Genomic DNA, 21,667 nt, shown 5'->3' with positions numbered 1-21,667 from the left:
CCATTTGTATGCCCGGGATAAATACTGATCTACTACCCAAGTCCCCATAGATTACTTAGGCTCCTCACTGACACCCACATTCAGGGGGTCTGGGTCAGTCCCATGCTGTCCACCCAGTCATCCGTCTGGGGTCCAAGAGCTCCCCTTGTTCAGGTCAACTGTTTCTGTGGGTTAAACCAGCCCAGTCTTAACCCATTTGGTCATCAGTCCTCCCTCCTTCCTCTCTGTCACTGGATTCCAAGAGTTCAGTTCAGTGGTTAGCTGTGGGTGTCTGCCTCTGGATGAAGCAGAACAAAGGTTTAATATCACAAATTGTTTATAGCAGCTATCACTGTGAGTGTCATCGTGGGGGCCTCTTATACAGCCCTCCAAATTACAATCCGTTCCGCGTCTTTACTCCAGCCGTATCCTGATGTGTTTACTATGTGTTTCCTTGCTTGGTTTTTACCTGTTCATGCATTTCTAAACACAGTCCACTTAGTTTTGATTAACTGTGTGGACTCTTAATACTTGTTCCGTTCAGCCGGGCAGTGGTGGCGCACGCCTTCAATCCCAGCATTCGGGAGGCAGAGGCAGGCAGATCTTTGTGAGTTCAAGGCCAGCCTGGCCTGCTCTACAGCTACTGAGAAACCCTCTCTTGAAAAGTCAAAAACCAAAACAAACAAACAACAACCTCGTCCATTCTCTCAGTGTTATTTGTGGCACTTTTCCAATTAAGTATGAAAAGAATGCTTCCCATTACTATATATTGTTCCACTATATAAACCAAACCAGAGTACATTACCTGTTCTCCTGTTGATAAACAGTGATTTGGGGGGACAGTTGTAAGCACTTTTGTGCATGGTTCCACCTGCACATGTACGTATATGCGCGTCTACTTTGCAGATGTATGCCCGTGAGTAGACTCTCTGGACCATGAGAGCGTATGAAATTCACAGTAGATGAGTGACAGTCCTTCAACCGTTTTCCAGTGGGTGTGGCAGCTCACAGTGATGGGTGACAGTCCTTCAACCGTTTTCCAGTGGGTGTGGCAGCTCACAGTGACACCCTCATTTGCTGTCGTCACATTTATTGCTGCCACTCTGGGGAGTTCTGTAGTCACTGTTGGGTTACTCTTCACGCTTCCCCTCAGAGGAGGAAACGTTTGCAGACATTCACTGGCCACTTTGAATTCCCTCCTTCCTGTGTGAAAGCCATGTTTCCGTCTCTTGCCTGGCTTTCCTTGGGTTTGTTTGCCTTTTTCTTACTGGTGTTGAAGTCTTGTACATTCTGCGGATGGGACCCTTGCTGATTGTTCACATTAAGATTATTTGTCAGCCGGGCAGTGGTGGCGCACTCGGGAGACAGAGGCAGGCGCATCTCAGTGAGTTCAAGACCAGGCTGGACCGACAGCCTCCAAAACAATACAGAGAAACCCTGTCTCATAAAACCAAAAAAAAAAAAAAAGAGATTATTTGCCATGTGTTATGACTTGTACTCCCTTCCCTTTTCTTATCTTTGATAAATGTTTATTTTTAATTTCCATACAGTCGGGGTATTCTAAGGCTTTTCAGCATGGCTTTAAAATAGTCTCAGTGGCCTTTTATTCTGATTTTTGTCTCTAACTGAAAGAGCTTAAGTGTGCTTTCTGTATGCCCAAATTACCTAGTTACTAAGAGCTTGTCAGACCTTCTTTGCAAAGACAATGTCTGTGACATTGACAGCACAATGTCATATATGGGAGAAACACTTTGATCTGTACCAGTAAGTCATTATGATTCTATTCGGCTCTGCACTAAGAAATAGATCCTGGAGTGTATGTGATTATCCTGTTTTCTGTAACTCCCAACCGTGTGCCATCCTGTGCTACCATATGGTGCTGTTACAAATGCACATGGGGGTCTGTGTGGGCATGTGTGCCCTCTCCGCAGTGGGGCTAAGAACTCTTTGACACCAGAAGATCTGCTAATGTATCTCTGCATTTCCCATGCTGCTTTGTATCAAATAAGTACCTAGGGTCAGGGTCCATCCAGAAGAGCGTCAAAGCACGGGATGCGTGTTGCCATGCTGTTATGAAATGGACAGTTGCTGGTTTCCCATACCACACCTCCGCCAATGGACACAGTTACCTGCCACTTTCCCATCTCATCGGCAAATGGGCAACTTGACTTCTGCATCCTCTTGTGTGCTGTGGGATGGCTCCCGTAAGAGATGTTGATGGGAGCTACTGAGAACCACCGATGAGTCATAAACTGGACTCTCTCTCTCTCTCTCTCTCTCTCTCTCTCTCTCTCTCTCTCTCTCTCTCTCTCTCTCTCTCTCTCTCTCTCTCTCTCGCACACACACACCTTTAGTTTTGAATACCATAAGCATAAGCGTCAGTAGATGTTTACGCTCCTTTGCTCTTCAGGTTGAAATGAGTCCCCTGGAAAACGCCATCGAAGTGTTAGAAAATAAGAGCCAGCAGCTGAAGGCGCTCATCAGCCAGTGTCAGACGAGGCAGATGCAGAACATCAACCCCTTGACCATGTGCCTCAATGGAGTCATAGATGCCGCGGTGAATGGTGGGGTTTCCAGGTACCAAGAGGTGAGGACTGAGGATGCTGGAGAGGAACTTGTCAGTGGAGATGCCTTAGGGTTTTGGGAATCTTTTTATGCAAATATGGACCGTTATCAGCGACAGATGGCTGCAGTCAGCACAAAGGCCGTCCTTTGTAAAAGCAAGCAAATGTATAGCCAGCCGTCTGTGCGGTCCATGCATTCAATCTGCAGTTTAAGTCGTGTGTTTGTGTTGGGATGAATAAATTTAGTGAGAAGGTCAGAACTGTTTGACACGTGTCTACCTAAAGTAATTCGTCTAATCAAGGAGGTCCATGGGTGGAGTCTTGTGTTTGTTTGTTTGTTGATGATCCTTTAGGTGGACTTTTCTGTTTTTCTAATCGACTAGAAGAACATCTTGGCCACATTGAACCTTGACAAAGTTTATTCTATTTTTCGTTTATTGAAATTTATAATTTATTGAGTTGGGTCCTTTTTTTTTTTTTTGCCAGAGATGCTTAGTGTACAAGCTCTGGCTTTCTGCATATTGTCTGTGACCAGCTGCCCACGGACAGGAATCACTCCATCTGTCCCCAAACACGTTTCCTAATCATGCTGCTTCTGTACATATGCTGAGCCTTAGAAAAATGTTAAGTGTGTCTTTCACTTCCATGGTGACTCTCCCGGGTGGTCTGACTGTCTCTTCTCTTCCTAGGCATTCTTTGTCAAAGACTATATTTTAAGTCATCCTGAAGATGGGGAGAAGATAGCGCGGTTAAGAGAGCTTATGCTTGAGCAGGTAAGATGACAGAAGCAATCACTCTACCTTGCCTGAGTCTGCGTGTCCTTATAAAATATCCCCCTACAGGCATCTTCATGAACAGCCTAAGTGAGGTGGCAGTAAGTTGACAGATTCACCCAACTAGGTAATGTCTGCTCTTTGCCCCCACTTGGATGCGAGAGTAAACTTACCAAGTTGTCCCCTATAAGTAACCAGCATCTCGTGTGGTCTCTTTGAATGTCCCGCGCCAACACTTACTGCAGCTCCAATACATTCAAGCCACCTCAAGGTCGTACATAAATGCGTGGATGAACGGGAGTGTTACGTAAGTGCCCCGGTACGGAGCGGGCATTTGCGGAGTACCAGTGTTATATTTGGCAGATAAAGCCCAGAGGTTGGACTCTGTGCACAAACTAGGCACGCCTGTCATTTTCCCTTTCAGAGCAGGGTGCTTTTCCTTATTTGCTGCCATGGAGGACTAAGAACTAGAGTGGATAGCTGCCCGAAAGGGGTTTGCAGACATCTGAGATGGGAGGCGTAACTGGAAATCTGAGTTACAACAAGGACATAATTTTTTCTCCATGAAAAGTAGAATTGTGTATGACAATAGGGCAGAAGCATCTCTTTTTGTCTAGACTCTTCGCAGACACAAAGCTGCAGTCACCTGTGCTGCACAGCTTACTTTGCTCACAGACTATAGAGTTTGCTGAAATGCACAAGATAACTGACGTTCAAACCCAAGAGGTCACACACTACTGATAGGCGAACAAAAACTGTGTACGTCATTTCCTTTTGGGCCCTCGTGACAAACTTTTCTTTAAGGCAGGATCCCTTGTTATAGTAAGCAAACAATTATCATATTTTTAAAAGAAAAGCAAAAGGCATAGCAACTGCTGCAGAGTTCCTGATCATTTCTTTTTAATTTTGCCTCTAGAAATTTTTGAGAATCTCTCAGGGTTGGGGGGTTGATGTAGGAAGAGGAAATCATCCTGAAAAAAAGATTTGCTTGACCCTCCAAACAGGAAACAACTTCTGTCCCATTCTCTGCCCACCCTAGGAAGGGGACCAGGGGGCCGGGAACCCATAGCCACCAAAGAGAGTTGTCATCAAAGATAGGAGATGCACGGGGAAAGAGCTTGGGGGAAATGGGAAAGTCGAGTGTGGGGAGTCAGACAGACTCACTGCTGTAGGACTGAGGGAGTCTACCGCCCACCTGTAAAGCTACTGTTGCCCCCACCCGTCCGGATGTAGAGGGTCTGCAGTGACGTACGATTCACAGCAAGCACCCACGAGAGACCGTCACTGATGCGGGCTTCTCCTTGCATTGTTATCAAGGCGCAGATTCTGGAATTCGGGCTGGCCGTGCACGAGAAGTTTGTACCTCAGGATATGAGACCCCTTCACAAAAAACTGGTGGACCAGTTCTTCGTGATGAAATCGAGCTTTGGGATACAGGTGTGTGCTGAAGGGGCCGGCTAACCTCTGCCGTTGCTTGTGGCGAGCCGATGGAGGAACAGTCCAACAGTGACACCTTGTGGTTCTTCTGCCACACTGCAGCATTTTCCAGGGAGCTTTTAATGTTACAATTGCAATCCTGCTGTTTTCCATATTTACCTTTTATGGAAAACGTCAATGTCCGAAGCTTCAGTGATACTGGAGTCTATAATTGGCCCCTATTTAAGATGCCCAGGGCGTATATTTAGTAGATTAATGTGCCTCATAGATCAGCTGCTGTAATAAAATGTGTTCTTTACCTCCCCTTCAGGAGTTCCCTGCTTGTTTTCAGGCCAGTCCTGTTCATTTTCCTAATGGAAGTCCTCGTGTGTGTAGAAACTCAGCCCCTGCTTCCATGAGTCCAGATGGCACCAGGGTAATTCCTAGACGCAGGTAAGTCATACTCCGAATTACCTAAAATTTGTCCTGCCCCGCAAGATGATCTGGAATGGTTTTCTCGTTCTTTATGGCGCAGTTTGTCAAATTCACTATTTCTTAATGAAATAATTAAGCCACGAGGCAGCTGCAGACATCTGCCCCTGGTAAAACAGCAACTGCACGAGAAATAAATAAGCTCAAACATTCCATTACATCGAGGCAAACAGGAGACAACAAAATGGGCTGCGTCTTTTTTCCCCTTTGGTGTTATGCCATGCGGGTGCGTGATAAAACACAGCTCCAAGCCTGTGTTAATGACTGTTTTTCCCCCCCTGAAACAGCCCATTAAGCTACCCAGCTGTCAACCGGTATTCCTCGTCCTCGCTGTCCTCCCAAGCCTCCGCTGAAGTAAGCAATATTACAGGGCACTCAGAAAGCTCTGATGAAGTCTTTAACATGCAGGTACTTGACTAGCTTTTTGTCTGCTCGTCTTTCCCCTTCTCTGTCTGCATCTTGACAGCGTCTGTCTGTCCGTTCTGCTGGGCCCATGAACAGACCTCCCAGCAAGAACCCGTCCTAAGCAGCAGCCTTTTAAAAGCTCTCTGCTGTTGCCTTCCTTGCTGGCCTTTGGAATCCACAGAAAGGTTCCTTTCCAAACTGCCCAGCACTTTAAGGAAGGGTAGGCAAGCAATAGAGAAACCCAGGCAAGCCGCCCTAACCTAGCTTTCAGATTGGCCTCGGTAGTTCGTGGCTTCCTGGGTCCTAGAGTCCTGGAACATGTTGGCGTGTGCACAAGCTGCCTTGTAGTGTTCTAAAGTGGCTCTTTAAGAGTTCTGCCTTTTAATCCCAGCACTCTGAGGCAGAGGCAGGCGGATCTCTGTGAGTTCCAAGACAGGTTCCAAAGCTACAGAGAAACCCTGTCTGTGAAAACCAAAAAAAATAAAAAAGTTCCCATTATAAAATTTGCATAGTTATATAAGATAGTTTTCCGTAATAAAAGAATGCGTAGTTTTTTAAAAGATATTTTAGAGCTCACGGGAGTCTTAAAAGCATTTTGTTTTAGGATAGTAAAATAAAGCTGAGTTTCCTACCACTGCCTTTGGCAACGGCCACAGTGCTATTCCCATTGTGTGCTTTGAACACGTGGTTTGGAAGATAAGCAGAAGGCAGATTGCGTGCCTTTCAGAAAGACTCAGAGGCCAGCTCGAGGGCTTGGGAGTAAAGCACTTGCTGCCAAGCATGGCGACCACACCGTAAAAGGAGAGAACTGTTTTCCCTGACCTCTGCACACACACCATGGCACCTGCACGCTGACACAGGCGAGGATCACACGTGCACCACGCACATGCCCACAGGAGAGGATCACACGTGCACCACGCACATGCCCACAGGCGAGGATCACACGTGCACCACGCACATGCCCACAGGCGAGGATCACACGTGCACCACGCACATGCCCACAGGAGAGGATCACACGTGCACCACGCACATGCCCACAGGAGAGGATCACACGTGCACCACGCACATGCCCACAGGAGAGGATCACACGTGCACCACGCACATGCCCACAGGAGAGGATCACACGTGCACCACACACATGCCCACAGGAGAGGATTACACGTGCACCACACACATGCCCACAGGCGAGGATCACACGTGCACCACACACATGCCCACAGGAGAGGAACACACGTGCACCACACACATGCCGTGTGCACACTCACCCAGGAGAGGCGCAGACATGTACAATCCATCAATCCCTACGTGTGAAACTAGGCACACCCCTAGTTACGTGTCTAAGACTAGAAATACTTGCTTTAGAAGGGGGGCTGCTCACAGGTGCAGAGTTGGAGAGCTGGGGAATAGAACGGAAATGAATACATATGTGTTCCTTCGAAGCTTCAGCAGCGTGGAAATCTCGGGTGCCTGATTAATCCAGGCAGGCTTCCTTGTCCGTCTGAGTTAATGAGACTTCACTGTGCTCCTAGGCGGCCTTTGGGGGTTTGGGGTTTGTTTTTTGCTAATTTGAAAAGGTAAAGGTTGGCGTTTGCTTTCAAGTGTCATTGTGAGCTGAAGCTCCTAAACGTGTTTGACGGTAGCTCCCTGTGTTTCCAGCCCAGCCCGTCTACCTCAAGCCTGAGTTCCACCCACTCTGCTTCACCTAATGTGACAAGTTCTGCTCCATCGAGTGCCAGAGGTTAGTGCAGAGTTGGGAATGTGGTGACTGGCACCCAGAGACTCTTCCAGGCCCAGCAACTGTGGCTTGAGTGGTGTCTACAGCACTTGATTTCCTGAAGACAGGCGCCTCTTGGCTACCACACTGATAATCTCTCTCTTTCTCTTCCCAGCTTCTCCTTTGCTGTCTGACAAACACAAACATTCCAGAGAAAACTCTTGCCTGTCCCCAAGAGATAGACCGTGCAGTGCCATTTACCCAACACCTGCGGAGCCTTCCCAGGTACTCCCGTGGGGGAATCGAAAGGGAGAGAAAGGGAGAGTGAAGGATTATTTGTCAATCTCTGCACAAGCACACAGTAGCTGCCAAAAGCTACCAGAGTCCACCTCTAGTCTCTGCCACTGTCGGGGTGCCATCTGGCCCTCCATTCTAGAGCAGTGGTCCTCAACCTTCCTAATGCTGTGACCTTTGAATGCAGGTCCTCATGTTGTGCCCCCAACCATAAAAGTGTTTCCTTGCTACTCCGTCCCTGTGTTTTGCTCCTGCTATGAATTATAATGTAAATGGCTGATATGTAGGCTATCTGATTTGAAAGCCAATGGGGTCTGAACCCACAGATTGAGAACCACTGTTCTACAAGGATGCCTGGATTGCAGCTCGAACAGCGAAGCTGAGAGGAAATGTCTGGGTCCTCCTTGACCTCAGCCTGTTCATTGCTGCTACAGCAACATCCCCAGGGGAAGCCAATGAATGAACCATCTGTGTGTGTGTTTGCAAGTGTACAGAGCAGAAGTCTGGGGAGGGGGAACCTTCTTACGTTAGCAGAAGACTACTGCCTCTGCCCAGAACTTCCTGTTTGCCCATAGCTATGGAGGATCGATGCATCTGATTCCTCTCCCTGAAGAGTGCAGGAGCAATCTGTTTGCCTTTGCCATTCTTCCATGCATTACCAGGAAAGCAGCTGTGTCCTGGAGATGTCCCCAGCCCCTCATAGGAGCTAGGGAATGTGGTTCCGCCTGCCACTCAATCATCACTTTAAAATGATTCCTCTCAACCTGAGTGAGCACAGGGCCGCAGGCTCAACCCAGAGGCAACTTATGTGCATTGAAGGGTGGGTACGGAACTGGAGATGTGTGTTGTATCCCTGAGTTTGACAGTTTATTTGGGACTAATTTAAGAGCAGAGGAAACCATCTGTCTCTGCTCCGGCTAATTTCTCTGTTTTTCTACACCACCCTGGCAGAAGTCTGTAGCTGCCTCTGGAAGTGGATGAGAGCGAGTGGGATCTGGCTTGATTGGTTTATCTTTGCTGATTGTGTGATCTCCCCGAAAGGCCCAGGATGCCTCCTCTACGCAGCACTGACGCCTGGCAGAAATGATTTCTGAGTGCGTTTGGCTGAACCAGCTAACCAGTTTTATTGCCCGTTGTCACTGGCATTGCAAGGGGATCTCACAGTTTGTTGCATCTGCTCTAAGGGAACATGTGTCAGCATGGGGAAGTCTGAAGGGCGCCCTTGACTAGCCCCAAGTTATCTGCCTTGGGTAAAATTTGAAACCTTGCATACATTACCAAAACTGCAACAATGTACATGTCTGCTGTTTCTTTTCATGAATTAGGTAGAGCCATGCAAAAGTGGTGTTTTTGTAGGTTAGAAGTTGCAGAACATTCATCAGCTCATTTTTTTTACCGACTATAGGATTTAAACCACAATAGAATTCATCTATATAACAGGTATTTGAGCTGATGTTTCTCCTCTAATTCTGAGTCACATGCCATACCGCCAATCTAGCCATAAACACTCAGAGAGCACCATACCTAGCTGATATTTAACATTCATTTTCCTACATTTATTATGAGTTAGTACGTAATTATGAGTATTTAGCATTTATATTGAATATGAAACAATATTTCATTATGTTTCTTTTAGAAAACATAAGGCTCTGTTCCCCCTTTTTGCCTTAAATATAGCTTAATTCTTTGTTCCTAGGCTCATTATACCATATAGAAAAAACTTTGAGAAAAAATTTCATAAGGAAATAACCATCTCATTTTCAAAAAGGCATCTCAGCATATTACATCATAAACATGCATCTTCTCCCTTTCTAGAGAACGCTGTTTAATCATATTGGAGATGGGGCCTTGCCGCGCAGTGACCCCAATCTTTCCGCACCTGAGAAAGGTGAGTGTCATCCAACCCCTTGGGGTCCTAGACTGTGTCAGGGTTTGTTGTGTGCTCGTTTTTTCTAGTCTTTCATGTGTCTTGTGGCAGGTAGGACTCTGTGTCCTTAGTGGTCAGGACGAGTGTGCTCTTTAGGGAATTAGTGACAGATTTAGTCAGGGTCCATTCTCCATCAACTGTCAAGGGCAGACTCCAAGCCATTCAGGAACCCCTTTGTATAATGACTTTCTGTTGTCAGCGAGCCCAGGCAAAGCCTGCTCTTCCTGAAGCAAAGTGGCCCATTAGGCCATCAGTTGACACAATCAAAGTAGCTACTCCTCAGATTGATTCCACAGTCCCCATCCATCATCTCCTTTACAGAGCTCATTCAGGCGGCTCATCTGTTGTTTGTGGTGACTCAGATAGGCTCTCGTGCGATTAAATACTGTGTAAGCATTGCAATCCAGTGCATAATGGAGTGCACCCTGCCTCAAGGTCAGGCACACACAAATGAGAACCAAATGCACGCGGAGTGGTAAGTAGCCAATTAGCAACACGCAGGAGAGGAAGGGCAGATTGAATGTCACCCCCTCCCCCGCCCCCGCAACTGTGGGCGTGGGGCTTGCAGTAAGTCAGCCAGGGTCAGGCCTCAAAAATAGCAGTCTCACGGGCCAATGAATCGAGACTCACTAATGAAATGTCCCAGGAAAGTGCACTTTAATTGCCCCCATTAAGAACTAAGGCTGTATTACCATCCTGGTACACTGATACATTAACATTAACATTTCCCAAAGGGAGATGAAAATTAGTGAGGACCTAACCAAAATTATTTTAAAGTATGAAATTAGCTTTAATATTGTAAGTCAAGCATTGATCTTTACCAGGAGAAACTAGGAACGTGCTGTTATTTTTTTACCCACTGTACTAGAGAAAACCACAAAGCAAATGTAAAAAGAATGGAGAAAGAGTGACATTTAAACGAAGTCTACCCCTGTTAAATCAAAGCAGAAATGTGGAGGAATAAAACCTGGCAGTCCTCACTGGGTCCATGAGGTGGCAGTGTCTGCAAAGGAAGCAGGCGCGAACTCTGGCTTACTATTGGAAACTTGATTGCGGAGTGTCTGCTCTAACCTTGTGTGTCCTGCCCTGCTTCCTAGCAGAGCTGCCCACGCTCCTGTTGCACGGAGCAGATGGATTGCAGAGTAAGAATGATGATGTCAGTAGTCCAAGTTGTTTCCTCAGGACTTACTTAGCGTGACCTCTCAATTTGCAAAGAGTCCTTTCTGGACAGCACTGGGCAGGGAGATGGTTTGGTACCCTCAGACCAGTCCGCGGCACTCCTGCCACACGGTTGAAATATGAGTGTGCCGCTTGCCTCCCTGCCTCTTTTAGATGCCACTTGTCCAGAAATTTCTACAAATAGACTGATGACTGTATTTCCCATCTGCTTTTTAACATCTAAACACATTTGTAATTCTCAGCAGGTTGCTACTCTCTGGCATAGAGATTCGTAGTCCTGTTTGACAGCTTGAGGGAAATAAAGAGACACGCTGTTACCCAATTAAATGTCAACTCTGACTGTTAGGTAACCAATTAGAGAGGTTTAGTATTCGGGAGGTTTCCTGCTTGTTTGGGGCTTGAGGTTTTGTGGGTTTTTTGAAATCCAGTTGATGGGGGTTTTTTTTCCCCAATTCTGGACAATTATGACTTTCTCCTAAGATCTCAAACATTTGAAAGGCAAAGCTGGATCTTGTGTTTTTAGCTTTGTTATTCCCTTCCAGCTGTGAATCCCACCCCTAGCAGCTGGAGCCTGGACAGTGGGAAGGAAGCCAAGAACATGTCGGATGGTGGGAAACTTATTTCTCCCCCTGTCCCTCCAAGGCCCACACAGACTGGTGGGTATCTGAAGCACTTGAACAATCACTTTTGTAAAATAAGTACATTGAGTATTTCAACTTGTCCTGAATTCCTCAGAGAAAGGTAGGCATCTGGTTTCTGAGGTAAAAGTCTCGCTAGCAGTGTAAGTCACTTCTAGGGCTCGCCTCCATTCCGGCACTTCCACCACACAGACAAGCCCCTCCCCTCGGGTAGGCTTTGAGCCTGTTGGCTTCTCCCGTTACCAGGCTCAACCCTTCTTGCTCTGGGGGCCACTGGCACTCCCTCTGATTCTCGCTTGCACTAATCTCTGCTAACTCAGTTGCTCCCTTGAATCCTCAACAATGACACCAGTGTTTCAGCTACCCCGTATAAGAACCAGCTCGCAGTGGCTCTGAGTCGCTGCTGACATCCTAGGTTGGATGCTGCTCTAAGAGTGCTGTGTCCAGTGGTGGTGATGCTCAAACCGTGGTTCATGGCATCCTCAAACCCACCTCAGGCCTTCTGGACCTGAAGATTGTATTCCTGGAATGAGGCCGAGACCAGCATGCTACCAAGCCAGCCACATGGTTCTTCTACACACTAGCGTCTGAGCACTGAAAATGGTTGGGGAACTTCAGGCAGGCAGGCAGGCAGGCTCTGGGTCCCAGGAGAAACCCAGAGGCAGAGGTGACTCTTCTATGATTTTCTATTGGGAAATGACTGGCTTTCCATCTGAGCACACACCACTTGCGTGGCGGCCTGCATGGGAGGCAGCTTTAAAGAGGCCTCCTGCTTTTATCTGACTGCCTTTTCCAGTCACCAGATCTTGGCAGCACTTGCCTGTGTCTGCAGGAGCTGTAGATGTATGGCTGGCCTAAGAGCCAAAGAAAACATGGTGCTATTTCCTCGGCAGAGTTTTCTAGACTGGGCATGCTATATTGTACCTGTTCATCTTTTGGAGAGTTTCTGAAAGGCACATGAGAGGCTTCAACAGAACGAGGAATAACTTTAATTTTATTAATCATCATATTGGTGTATTGGTCTGACTATGGGACTGAGGACTCGTCAGACACATCACTTATTTGTATTTCCTTGGTGATACATGTACATTCAGGCAGTCTCTAGTTTAAGCTCTGGTTGTGCCCCTGAATGTGGGAACTTGAAAGGCATTCTTAAGGAATAATAATATCGATAGTTCTTACCAAGGAATGAATATTGTCAATGCTATCTGGGCTCATGGGACAGTTTGACAACAAGGATGCTGGTGGACCTTTTTTAGGCGTGTAGAAAGTGCCTTTCCAGAAAAATAGCTCTGAGATTGGCATTAGGTGCCAGGTCTGTGCGACAGACTGAGTCAAAAACAACAGAAGCTTTGACCTTGCTACAGTCGAGGCAGATGTAGAGCCCCCATCAGGGCTGGGTTCTCTGTGCATACACGATTTTCTTCCTCATCAGCACTCACCATGCAGGGAGCACAGACCCAGCACTGATGTTAGGAGCTGGCATGCAGGGCTGAGGCTGCCCAGCCCTGCCGTGCGATAATGAACTCCGTCCAGCCGGATGACCCTTCTCCTTCCAAGTAGATTGATTGGCAGGGCTGCTCTCCCTTCTGTACTGATTGCTTTCATGGTCTGTCTTGATGTTATCATCTGTGGTCAGTGTTGTGGGGCTGGGCAACTGTCTGTCGCTCTTCCTCTCGGCTTTTCTGTAGGTTTTTAGGAGTTACAGACCTCGGTGTGGTGGCTGGAAAATAGCAGGGTTACCGCCGAGGAGCATAGCTCACATTTGCCAAAATTACTGTGTGGCATTGGGAAGTAAAGCTTGCCTTCACCCTGTTGACCGTGTCACAAGCTGTTTTTATGCTATGCAGCTATGCTCTTGAGAGCAGGATCTGTTCCATAAGGACACACAGAGCACACTGCCACACATGCTGGGTCCCGGGTATCAGACCTGAAAACCCAGGAGAAGCAGAGGTCACTCTTCTTTGCAGTGATGGTGAGATGTGACAGTCAGGGGCCTGAGGGAAGGCATTAGAGGAACAATGGACAGGTGCTCACCTTTTGTGCTGACACAGAAAAGCTTTCTGTCTGCATTGGGGATGTTGGGAGTTGGGGTGAAAGAGAAGGCATGTGGCTATCTCTATGGGCCTGTTCTAGGCTACCTGGTTGGCCTTGGTATCCCCCATTGCTTCTCAGGCCAAAGACAATAGCCATCTCCTGGCACTTCACACCCAAGTGTTTTATGAGACAAAGAGATGGAGTGATGAAAGGCATCCGGACTTGGGGGATATAAGAAGGACATGAGAGCCAAGTGTAGTAGTGCAAACCTGTACCCTAAGCACTCAGGAGGAGGAGTCCGGAGAATAAGGAGCTCAGTGTTGCCCACAGATACATACGGAATTCACAACCAGCTTGGATCACATGAAACCTTGTCAGCAAAAAAGGAAAAGCAAAGGAAAGGCCATTGGAGCAGTTTGGGGCCACCCCATTCTTGTCAGAGCATCATGTGTGAGCCTGTAACTTTTTACTAGTTGGCCCATGTCTTGGTGGCACCATCCTCCGTGAGGAATAGTCTAGATAGGCATCATGTAGGTTCTCCTTTCAATTCTCTGCTTCCCTTGCTGAGGAGGTTCTTATGCACTAACTCATCTGCCTGCATTTGTACATATAGAAGGCGTGTGCCTCTTTCTGGTTTTCTTAATTCAAATGTTTCTCTCTCTATCTACAGCTTCACCAGCAAGACACACGACATCAGTATCTCCATCACCTGCTGGGCGGTCTCCATTGAAGGTACAAGCCTGTTCTTAGACTGGGTCCAAAGATTGCCCCTGTTTCCTTTTGCCTTGAAATCTCACCTCACATCAACAGGTGCCTTCATTCCTACAGTCAAGACAAAGAAGCTATCCCCCAAAGGGAGGGAAAATGTACAAGAAAGCAGTCTGGTTTTCCCCTTGGAGAACTTCACCCAAAAATGCAGTCCTCTTTGTTGGTTGTTACTGTTGTTTTCAATTACTTGTTTTATTGTTTGGTGGTAGTACTAGTTAGTACTACTACTAGTAGTAGAGGTAGTAGTAGTAGTAGCCATAGTAGCCGTAGTTTAATTTTCCAAATAGTAGCAATGAGAGCTTTACAAACTATAGTCTGCAAATCTATTGAATAAGAAAAGACATATAGTTCCAGTGTACCTCCTAGGACATTTCAACTTAGCTTTTTTTTTTTTTTTTTTTTTTGGTTTTTACGAGACAGGGTTTCTCTGTATTGTTTCGGAGGCTATTAGTCCAGCCCGGCCTCGAACTCACAGAGATCCGCCTGCCTCTGCCTCCCGAGTGCTGGGATTAAAGGCGTGCACCACCACCGCCCGGCTTCAACTTAGCTTTTTGATTTCAATCACATTAAACACATATGCATACGCCTACATTGAACATCAGTAGTTAAGATCTACTAAAACTCTTCTGTAAGATTTGGGGCCTTATCATTAGCCTCATCAATGTTGACAAAGCCAAACTCAAGTTGCCCTCTTGATACCTTATACTAAAGATATCTCGCATTACAAACTCATACTTGACCATGGAATACACGATGGCAAAAATGGAAAACATTATAGAGAACAAACTGGAAGCTTTAAAAGCCAGCATTTACCCAGGCTCTTTACGAATCCCTCATGACGATGAGGAATAATATGAAGCCTCTCTGTAGACTCAGCTGGACTGGCTACAAGGTTTGTCAGCACTCTGGAGAAGGGTGGTGTTAAGAAGCACAAGCCCAGGAGCAAACAAGAGATTGGAGTGAGTGTTCAAAGGATGGTTTTGTACCAGGGACTTAGCTTTCCACACCTTATGTTCTCTGTGTTGATAAGACAGTGCTAGCTGAGATGAAAAGACAAATTGGTCTCCACAAACTCTTGCAGACAGGTTGTGACTCCCTGCTAGGGTAGTTGCTGATGGAAACAGAGAGACAGAACCAAAAGAGGAGAATTCCTCAAAGAAGTGTCACTTGATTTTTGTTGCCAAAATTCCTGATGTCAAATTTTGCTGGGAAGTGCAAATTCTTTTCTAGTTTTGCTGTCACTCTGCAGTGCGGCTGTTATCAGAAAGTCCGTGTGACAGCATTTGCTTCGGTAGCCATTGCTTGTCATCACCCTGGTGTGAGGAAAGGTCCTCATCTCTGTACCTATCTGTAAACCCTCAAAGCACTCCCACACACTGGGATGGAATCACCAATTCAGTTTTTGCAGAGTAGGAATAAGACAATAAGTAATGGAGAGATTAAATTCTTAAAGACTAAGAAAGCCTTGCTGGAAATTGTTCACATACCTGATAAATAGCTCTAGTTAGCAAGGTGGTCTATACTGACCCAGAATGGATCTACATGCATTCTTACTGGCCAGAGGCGGTTGTTTAAATGGAGCTTGAAGGATGAGAGAGAGAGAGAGAGAGATCATACTTTGTGCTGTAACTCCCAGGTTACTTTAGAGGGCACACTACTCCCAATTTTCAAGCTTTCCTATGCCTGGAATATACTTCAATATCTCATTTGATAGAACTTAGGATGCTCCTCCACACACACAAAGCATTAGAATTGACCCTTTATAGATGACTGAACTTGCCAGTCTTATTTTGAAGTTGAGATCTTTTTTTGAAAAAAATAGGTGAATTTGGATCTCACAGTTCACCATGTTCAACTGTATGCTCATATTAAATGGAAGGATTTGTGCCTGCTGTGTTATTTCTTTTTTAAAAAGAGGCTAGGGGCTGGAGAAGTAACTCAGTCAGTGAAGTACTTGAGAGCATGGGGACCTAAGTCCAGTCCCCTGAACCCATGTAGAAAAGTAGCTGTGTTGTGTTCTACCCATCCTGTTCTGGGGGGATGGAGTCAGCATCCTTAGTGCTCCCTGGCCAACCAGCCTAGCCTACTTGGCAAGCTTCAGGTCAGGGAGAACACTGTCTTAGAAAAACAAGGTGGATGGTTCCTGAGGAATGACACCCAGCAACCTCTGACATCCACACACGCCTGTTCGCACGCGCACACACACACACACACTCACTCACATCCACATGTACACACACAAACATATCTGTACACACATGCACATACATACACACTCACATGCACATACATACACATACACACAGACACATCCATACACACTCATACATATACACACTCACGTGCACACATATCCACATACACACACATACTCACACACGTGTACACATGCACACTAACATCCATGCAGTCCCATTCACACAGACACGCATGTGCACTCACACATACATCCATACACACATAGTGACATACACACACATATCCATACACACAATCAATATGCACAACCGTGCACAGTCACACACACACACACACATACACACACACCAAGATTAAGTTAGCCTAGGATAGCAAAGTGTATTCTGTAGATCATTAATTTAAACATTAGGTAATAAGTAAGAAAGATCTATTACATACATTTAGGAAACACTAGCTAAACAAATTTAGTGAGTTTTTGTTTGTTTTTAACATGCTGATAGGGCTTGAATACCCAAAGAGTATATCATAGGCAGCATAGTGGAGCCTACTCACTGGGATTCCTTAAGATGTGGGAAGGGATAGGGAGCTGGGAGGGAAGAGATTTGGGGAGGAGAGGGTCCCACACCCCACCAGAAGTAAACTCCTGCTCAGCTTCCCCTCACCTCCATAAGAACAAGAGGCTGTTGCTGCCAAGTGTCTAGTTCCTTATGACAGGCCATACATCTGGGGCTTTATGTGGAATTTACCTATTTTTAACAAATTGCCAAATAAATTGGGCTTTTTAACAACTCATACCTCAGACAAAAGTCCCAATGCTGTCGGTTTGCAGCTTTTGCTCCGGTGTCTGGGGTCACAGGAGACCCAGGTGCAGGGATTCTTCTCCATTGAAAAGAGCGTCCCAGCCACCTGGCCTCAAGTGGCTCTACACCCTGTCTGCTCAGGACACATGGCCAAGCCACACCCTCAAAACTCTTTCCTCCTCATTCAGACAGGACTGATGGTACCCTCCAATCCTAGTCAGTCACTCTCCACCTTATCTATCTAACAGGTGAACTGGGAGAATGGGGCGGGGTCTGGTAGGAAAGCATCTGGGGTGCATTTTCAGTGTTGTACATGGCAATACTCAAATTTAAATCTGGCATTTCTTAGTTTGAACTACCCTAGACTGCCACAGGCTCGGTGGTGGGGATGATGTTTTCCCTCTGTCCTTGAAGCTAGAGGTGTTGGCCGACTTGGTTTGTCTACTGTGTCTCCTAGAGGTGTCGGCCGAATTGGTTTGTCTACTATGTCTCCTAGAGGTGTTGGCCGACGTGGTTTATCTGCTATGTCTCCTAGAGGTGTTGGCTGACTTGATTTGTCTACTGTGTCTCCTATAGGTGTTGGCCAACTTGGTTTGTCTACTGTGTCTTCTAGAGGTTTGGCCGACTTGGTTTGTCTACTATGTCTCCTACTTGTTCCTCTTTAGGTTCACTTGGTCTTTGCTGTGTGTCTGGATTACAGATTTCCCTGTAAACCCAATGTTTTTTTAAGGACGTCATAGTTGCTTATGTCTCCAAGTACAGCCAGCCAGCGGTCACTGGAGGCTAGGGCGTCATCACACAGTTTTGGGGAAACACCTCTAACAGCAGCCTCTCTTCTCTCATTACCCCACCTCTGGTGGGAGCAGGGCTCCGTACAGTCCTTCACCCCATCGCCAGTAGAGTACAACTCCCCAGGACTGAGCTCAAACTCCCCGGTCTTGTCGGGCAGCTACAGCAGTGGGATCTCGTCGCTTAGCCGGTGTAGCACTTCGGAAACCTCAGGCTTTGAAAACCAGGCGAGTGAACAGTCGGTACCCGTGCCCGTGCCCGTGCCCATGCCCGTGCCCAGCTTCAGCGGGTCGGAGGAGCCAGTACGCAAGGAAAGCAAAACCCCACCCCCTACAGCGTCTACGAGCGGACTCTGCGGCGCCCGGTCCCGCTACCTCACAGCCTCTCCATCCCTGTCACCTCCGAGCCACCTGCCCTGCCCCCCAAGCCCTTGGCTGCGCGATCCAGCCACCTGGAGAATGGGACCCGAAGGACTGAGCCCGGCCCGAGGCCCAGGCCCCTGCCCCGCAAGGTGTCTCAGCTCTAAGTCACTTTTCTATGTACCTGCGATGGTGAATTCTTTGCCGTTTACAAGATAAGTCTGATGAGAAGACATTTAGTGTAGGCACTTTAATATCTTACTCAGACCTTCCCTTAAATGAATGGAATTAATTTTGCTTATTAATATAATGTTGCACAATATTAAAAGTTACTGATCTAAAACGCCAGATGTTACATGAAGTATGGCTGAGTCTCATTAAAACGTTTCTCATTTGTAAGTGGTAAATCGTGAAAAAGGCTCCTTTTGTACCTTTTTATGTTAACTTTTTTTCTTTTTTACGTCGTTTAATCTTAAAACCAATACAATATTGTCAGGCAATGCAATTTGCGTGATGATGTTGTATTCCTTTTTCTGAATACTTGATACTCTGAGAAAGTTGATTGTGTCTGCGCCCAGCCTAACACGATGGCCCTACCTTAAGAAGACCCTAGTAATTAAGGAGGTGGGTTTGGCCCTCCCCTTGAGCAGAATGATGAGTGTGCACATCCTCAGGATTAAAGGTTAAAGCAGGCTGGTTGGACGAGATCCCTAAGGGTTGCACAGGTTGGGACACGAAGTTGTTTTGATGTCTGACAGCTGTCTACATTCTTTAACTTTGCTTTGTGAATCGGTTGCTAAATCTTTAAGTGCCCTGATGCCCACCACGCTAGCTAGTGCATTCCTTTTCAAGGTGCAAATTGCTTTCAGAGTTCCGATCAGCTAGATTAAAGAAAAGACCCCCCCCCAGGAGAAGTGTTTATTTGAATTTTGTGCTTCCTTACCTGATGATTTCCTATATAAAATGTGTCAGTGATGAAGAGCAGACGTTCAAGGGTTAAATGGGCACAAATTACTGTGTCCTATTACCAAGGATTTGGGAATCAATACAGGACAGTATTAAATAAATAGTGTGAAGGAAGACAAAACCCTTAGTGAAAATATATTAACATGATTGAATGCTAAAAGGACTTTGAGAAGGTGAGGGCATTAACATTCAATCCTGCATAAAATTAAAAAATCTTCAAACCCTTCGTCCTTACCAGGATAGTTTGGTTTCTCAGCTCACCCCACGGTCCTTCTGTTGGAGGAGGAGGATTGTGGACCATTCTAGCATGGATATGGCAATGTAGCATCTTAGACGGTGTTAGAATAGACACGCTGGTATTGCAGTTGTAGGAGTGTGAAAAAGCACCTTGTGTGTAGTAATGTATTTTTTACCTTTGTTTTTTCTTTTACTGACTGTTTATAACACTCAATTTACAATAGATATGAACTGTATTTTAAATCATGCTGTTAAATATTTTCCCTCTTTTGTTGGGAAGCTCATCCTAGTTTAGTTGGGTTTGTTTCTGTTGCTAGCTTATCTGGAAGGCAGTGACCACTTTTTTATATTCTCTTAATGAAACCGTTCAGCAGGTATATGCTGTTGAGGCTGGTTATAGAGGTTTTCTATAATAAATGTTCAAGTATTTTTGTACATAACTGGTTAATTTTAATAAGAGATACCATTATGTGTAAAAAAAGTAAAAATAAAAGCAAACAGTTGTGGATGCAGTATGATTGTTATAATTATGCCAAATACTTTATGTATGAAAAATATTTGTACATATGTGCTTTTAACAATAATTCTTCCATATTGACTTTACAATTTTGAATGTCAGAAAATTAATATATGTAAAAATATTTATGGTTAGTAAAAGTATTCATAATTGAGGAAAGGAACATATGAATTTTAGCTTTGTATCTTGCAGTTTTCGCAGCTAGAAATTTCTTGAACTAGCGTTTGCATTTGATAATAACTCTTTGTGTTTGTAACCACATCTTAAAGCATATATACATACACGTATACATGTATGTAGGAAGCTCCATGTTTCTGTTGTTTTAAAGAAGTAAAATCTTTCCCTTAAGTAAGATGACATGCATAAGATAACAAAGCCTCTTTGACTTCCTTTCTGTGTAACTTAGTAGATTTCTTGACTAGTGCTTGGGCACAGAATAAATCAGTGTTATTTGCTCTTGAAGCCACTTTTTTTTCCTGGCAGTAAATAGTTGACTTTATCATGTGAGTGTATTTCTAAAGCAGCTATATAGCAGAATGTTGCAAGAGACTCTGTTAGCTCAGATGCTCATGTAATATTAAATAAAGTTATCAGATTCATCTTAATGTTTCTGCCTTCATTCGGGTCATCAGCGTGGTTTTACTTAGGATGGCAGCTGCATAAATCCGTCTGTCCTATCATCATAAGACATGAAGCCTTTGCAGAGAGCTCCTATTTCTGTTGCTGTTTGACTCTGAGCACAGGTCATTCCTGCCATAGAGAACAAAGGCTGAAAAGTTAATGGTGTAAGTTACCATCCTGTGGAGAAGATAACATTTACTTGGGCAGCTGAACACTAATTAGTTTAACCAGAGCCCATCTAGCAAATCAAACCATCAAAGTTTGTCTGCATTAGAAAACTTGACACAAAACAGATAACTGCCAGGTAGACAGCACAATAGTTGAATGCTGCCTTCACCAGCTCTCTTCATGCCAACCTCTTTGCCCTGCCTTTGACAACATGATGGGCCACATATTTCATAACCACTGAAAATCCATTGACTGCAAAGTTTCTGTTAACTGAAGCCTGTCCTTTAGTTTCATGAGATGTATCCGTGCTGTGATGGGTTTATATTTGTGTAAGTCAATGATAAACTGCTGTCCTATTAAACACCAAACCCATTTGGAGATCTTTGTCAGTATTCCAAGTACTTCTCAATATTAAATACAAGATTTGTGAGCATCTTCAGAAGACCTAAGCCTGCACGTATTTCAACTCTCTCTGCATAGTTACAATATGAATAGCTCAGATTCCTGCCTAAGTAAGTTTCTCTCTAGTCGGTATTGGATCGTCCCACCTAAGACAACAAGGAGAATAACAAGTTGTACTGTATTGTGTTATCTTTACACATCACAGGGTGGTTTATATCAAAATGTATGAATACTGAAACATGGTCCTAATTCTATAAGAAAACCATAGAGAAAGGGTTCTTTTGCTTGTTTTATTTTTTAACAAATGCTTCAGGTCTAGGCTGGATGGTCCTAAATTCTTGGCCTCTTACTCAAAGGGCTAAAATAAGGTCTCACAAAATTTGCAACGGTAGCAAGGAAACTTTATCTAAAGCAAAACCATGA

At 45.4% G+C, this 21,667-nt stretch overlaps 1 protein-coding gene across 1 annotated transcript in view; it reads left to right on the top strand.

Annotated features, from left to right (window-relative positions):
* Positions 1-20,658, top strand: part of Dock4 (dedicator of cytokinesis 4) — a 370,554-nt gene extending 349,896 nt beyond the window's left edge. The window contains 12 exon segments of the mRNA XM_040743206.1: positions 2,390-2,566; positions 3,233-3,316; positions 4,634-4,753; positions 5,064-5,185; positions 5,512-5,632; positions 7,286-7,367; positions 7,519-7,628; positions 9,453-9,525; positions 11,286-11,399; positions 14,089-14,150; positions 18,052-18,298; positions 18,301-20,658. Coding sequence (XP_040599140.1) covers positions 2,390-2,566; positions 3,233-3,316; positions 4,634-4,753; positions 5,064-5,185; positions 5,512-5,632; positions 7,286-7,367; positions 7,519-7,628; positions 9,453-9,525; positions 11,286-11,399; positions 14,089-14,150; positions 18,052-18,298; positions 18,301-18,500 — 1,512 coding nt within the window. The 3' untranslated portion in view covers positions 18,501-20,658.
* The last annotated feature ends 1,009 nt before the right edge of the window (positions 20,659-21,667 follow it).

The sequence above is a fragment of the Mesocricetus auratus genome, unplaced genomic scaffold, assembly GCF_017639785.1.
Source record: "Mesocricetus auratus isolate SY011 unplaced genomic scaffold, BCM_Maur_2.0 Super-Scaffold_15014, whole genome shotgun sequence".
Taxonomy (NCBI): Eukaryota; Metazoa; Chordata; class Mammalia; order Rodentia; family Cricetidae; genus Mesocricetus; species Mesocricetus auratus.
This window is presented reverse-complemented; position numbering and strand designations above follow the sequence as displayed.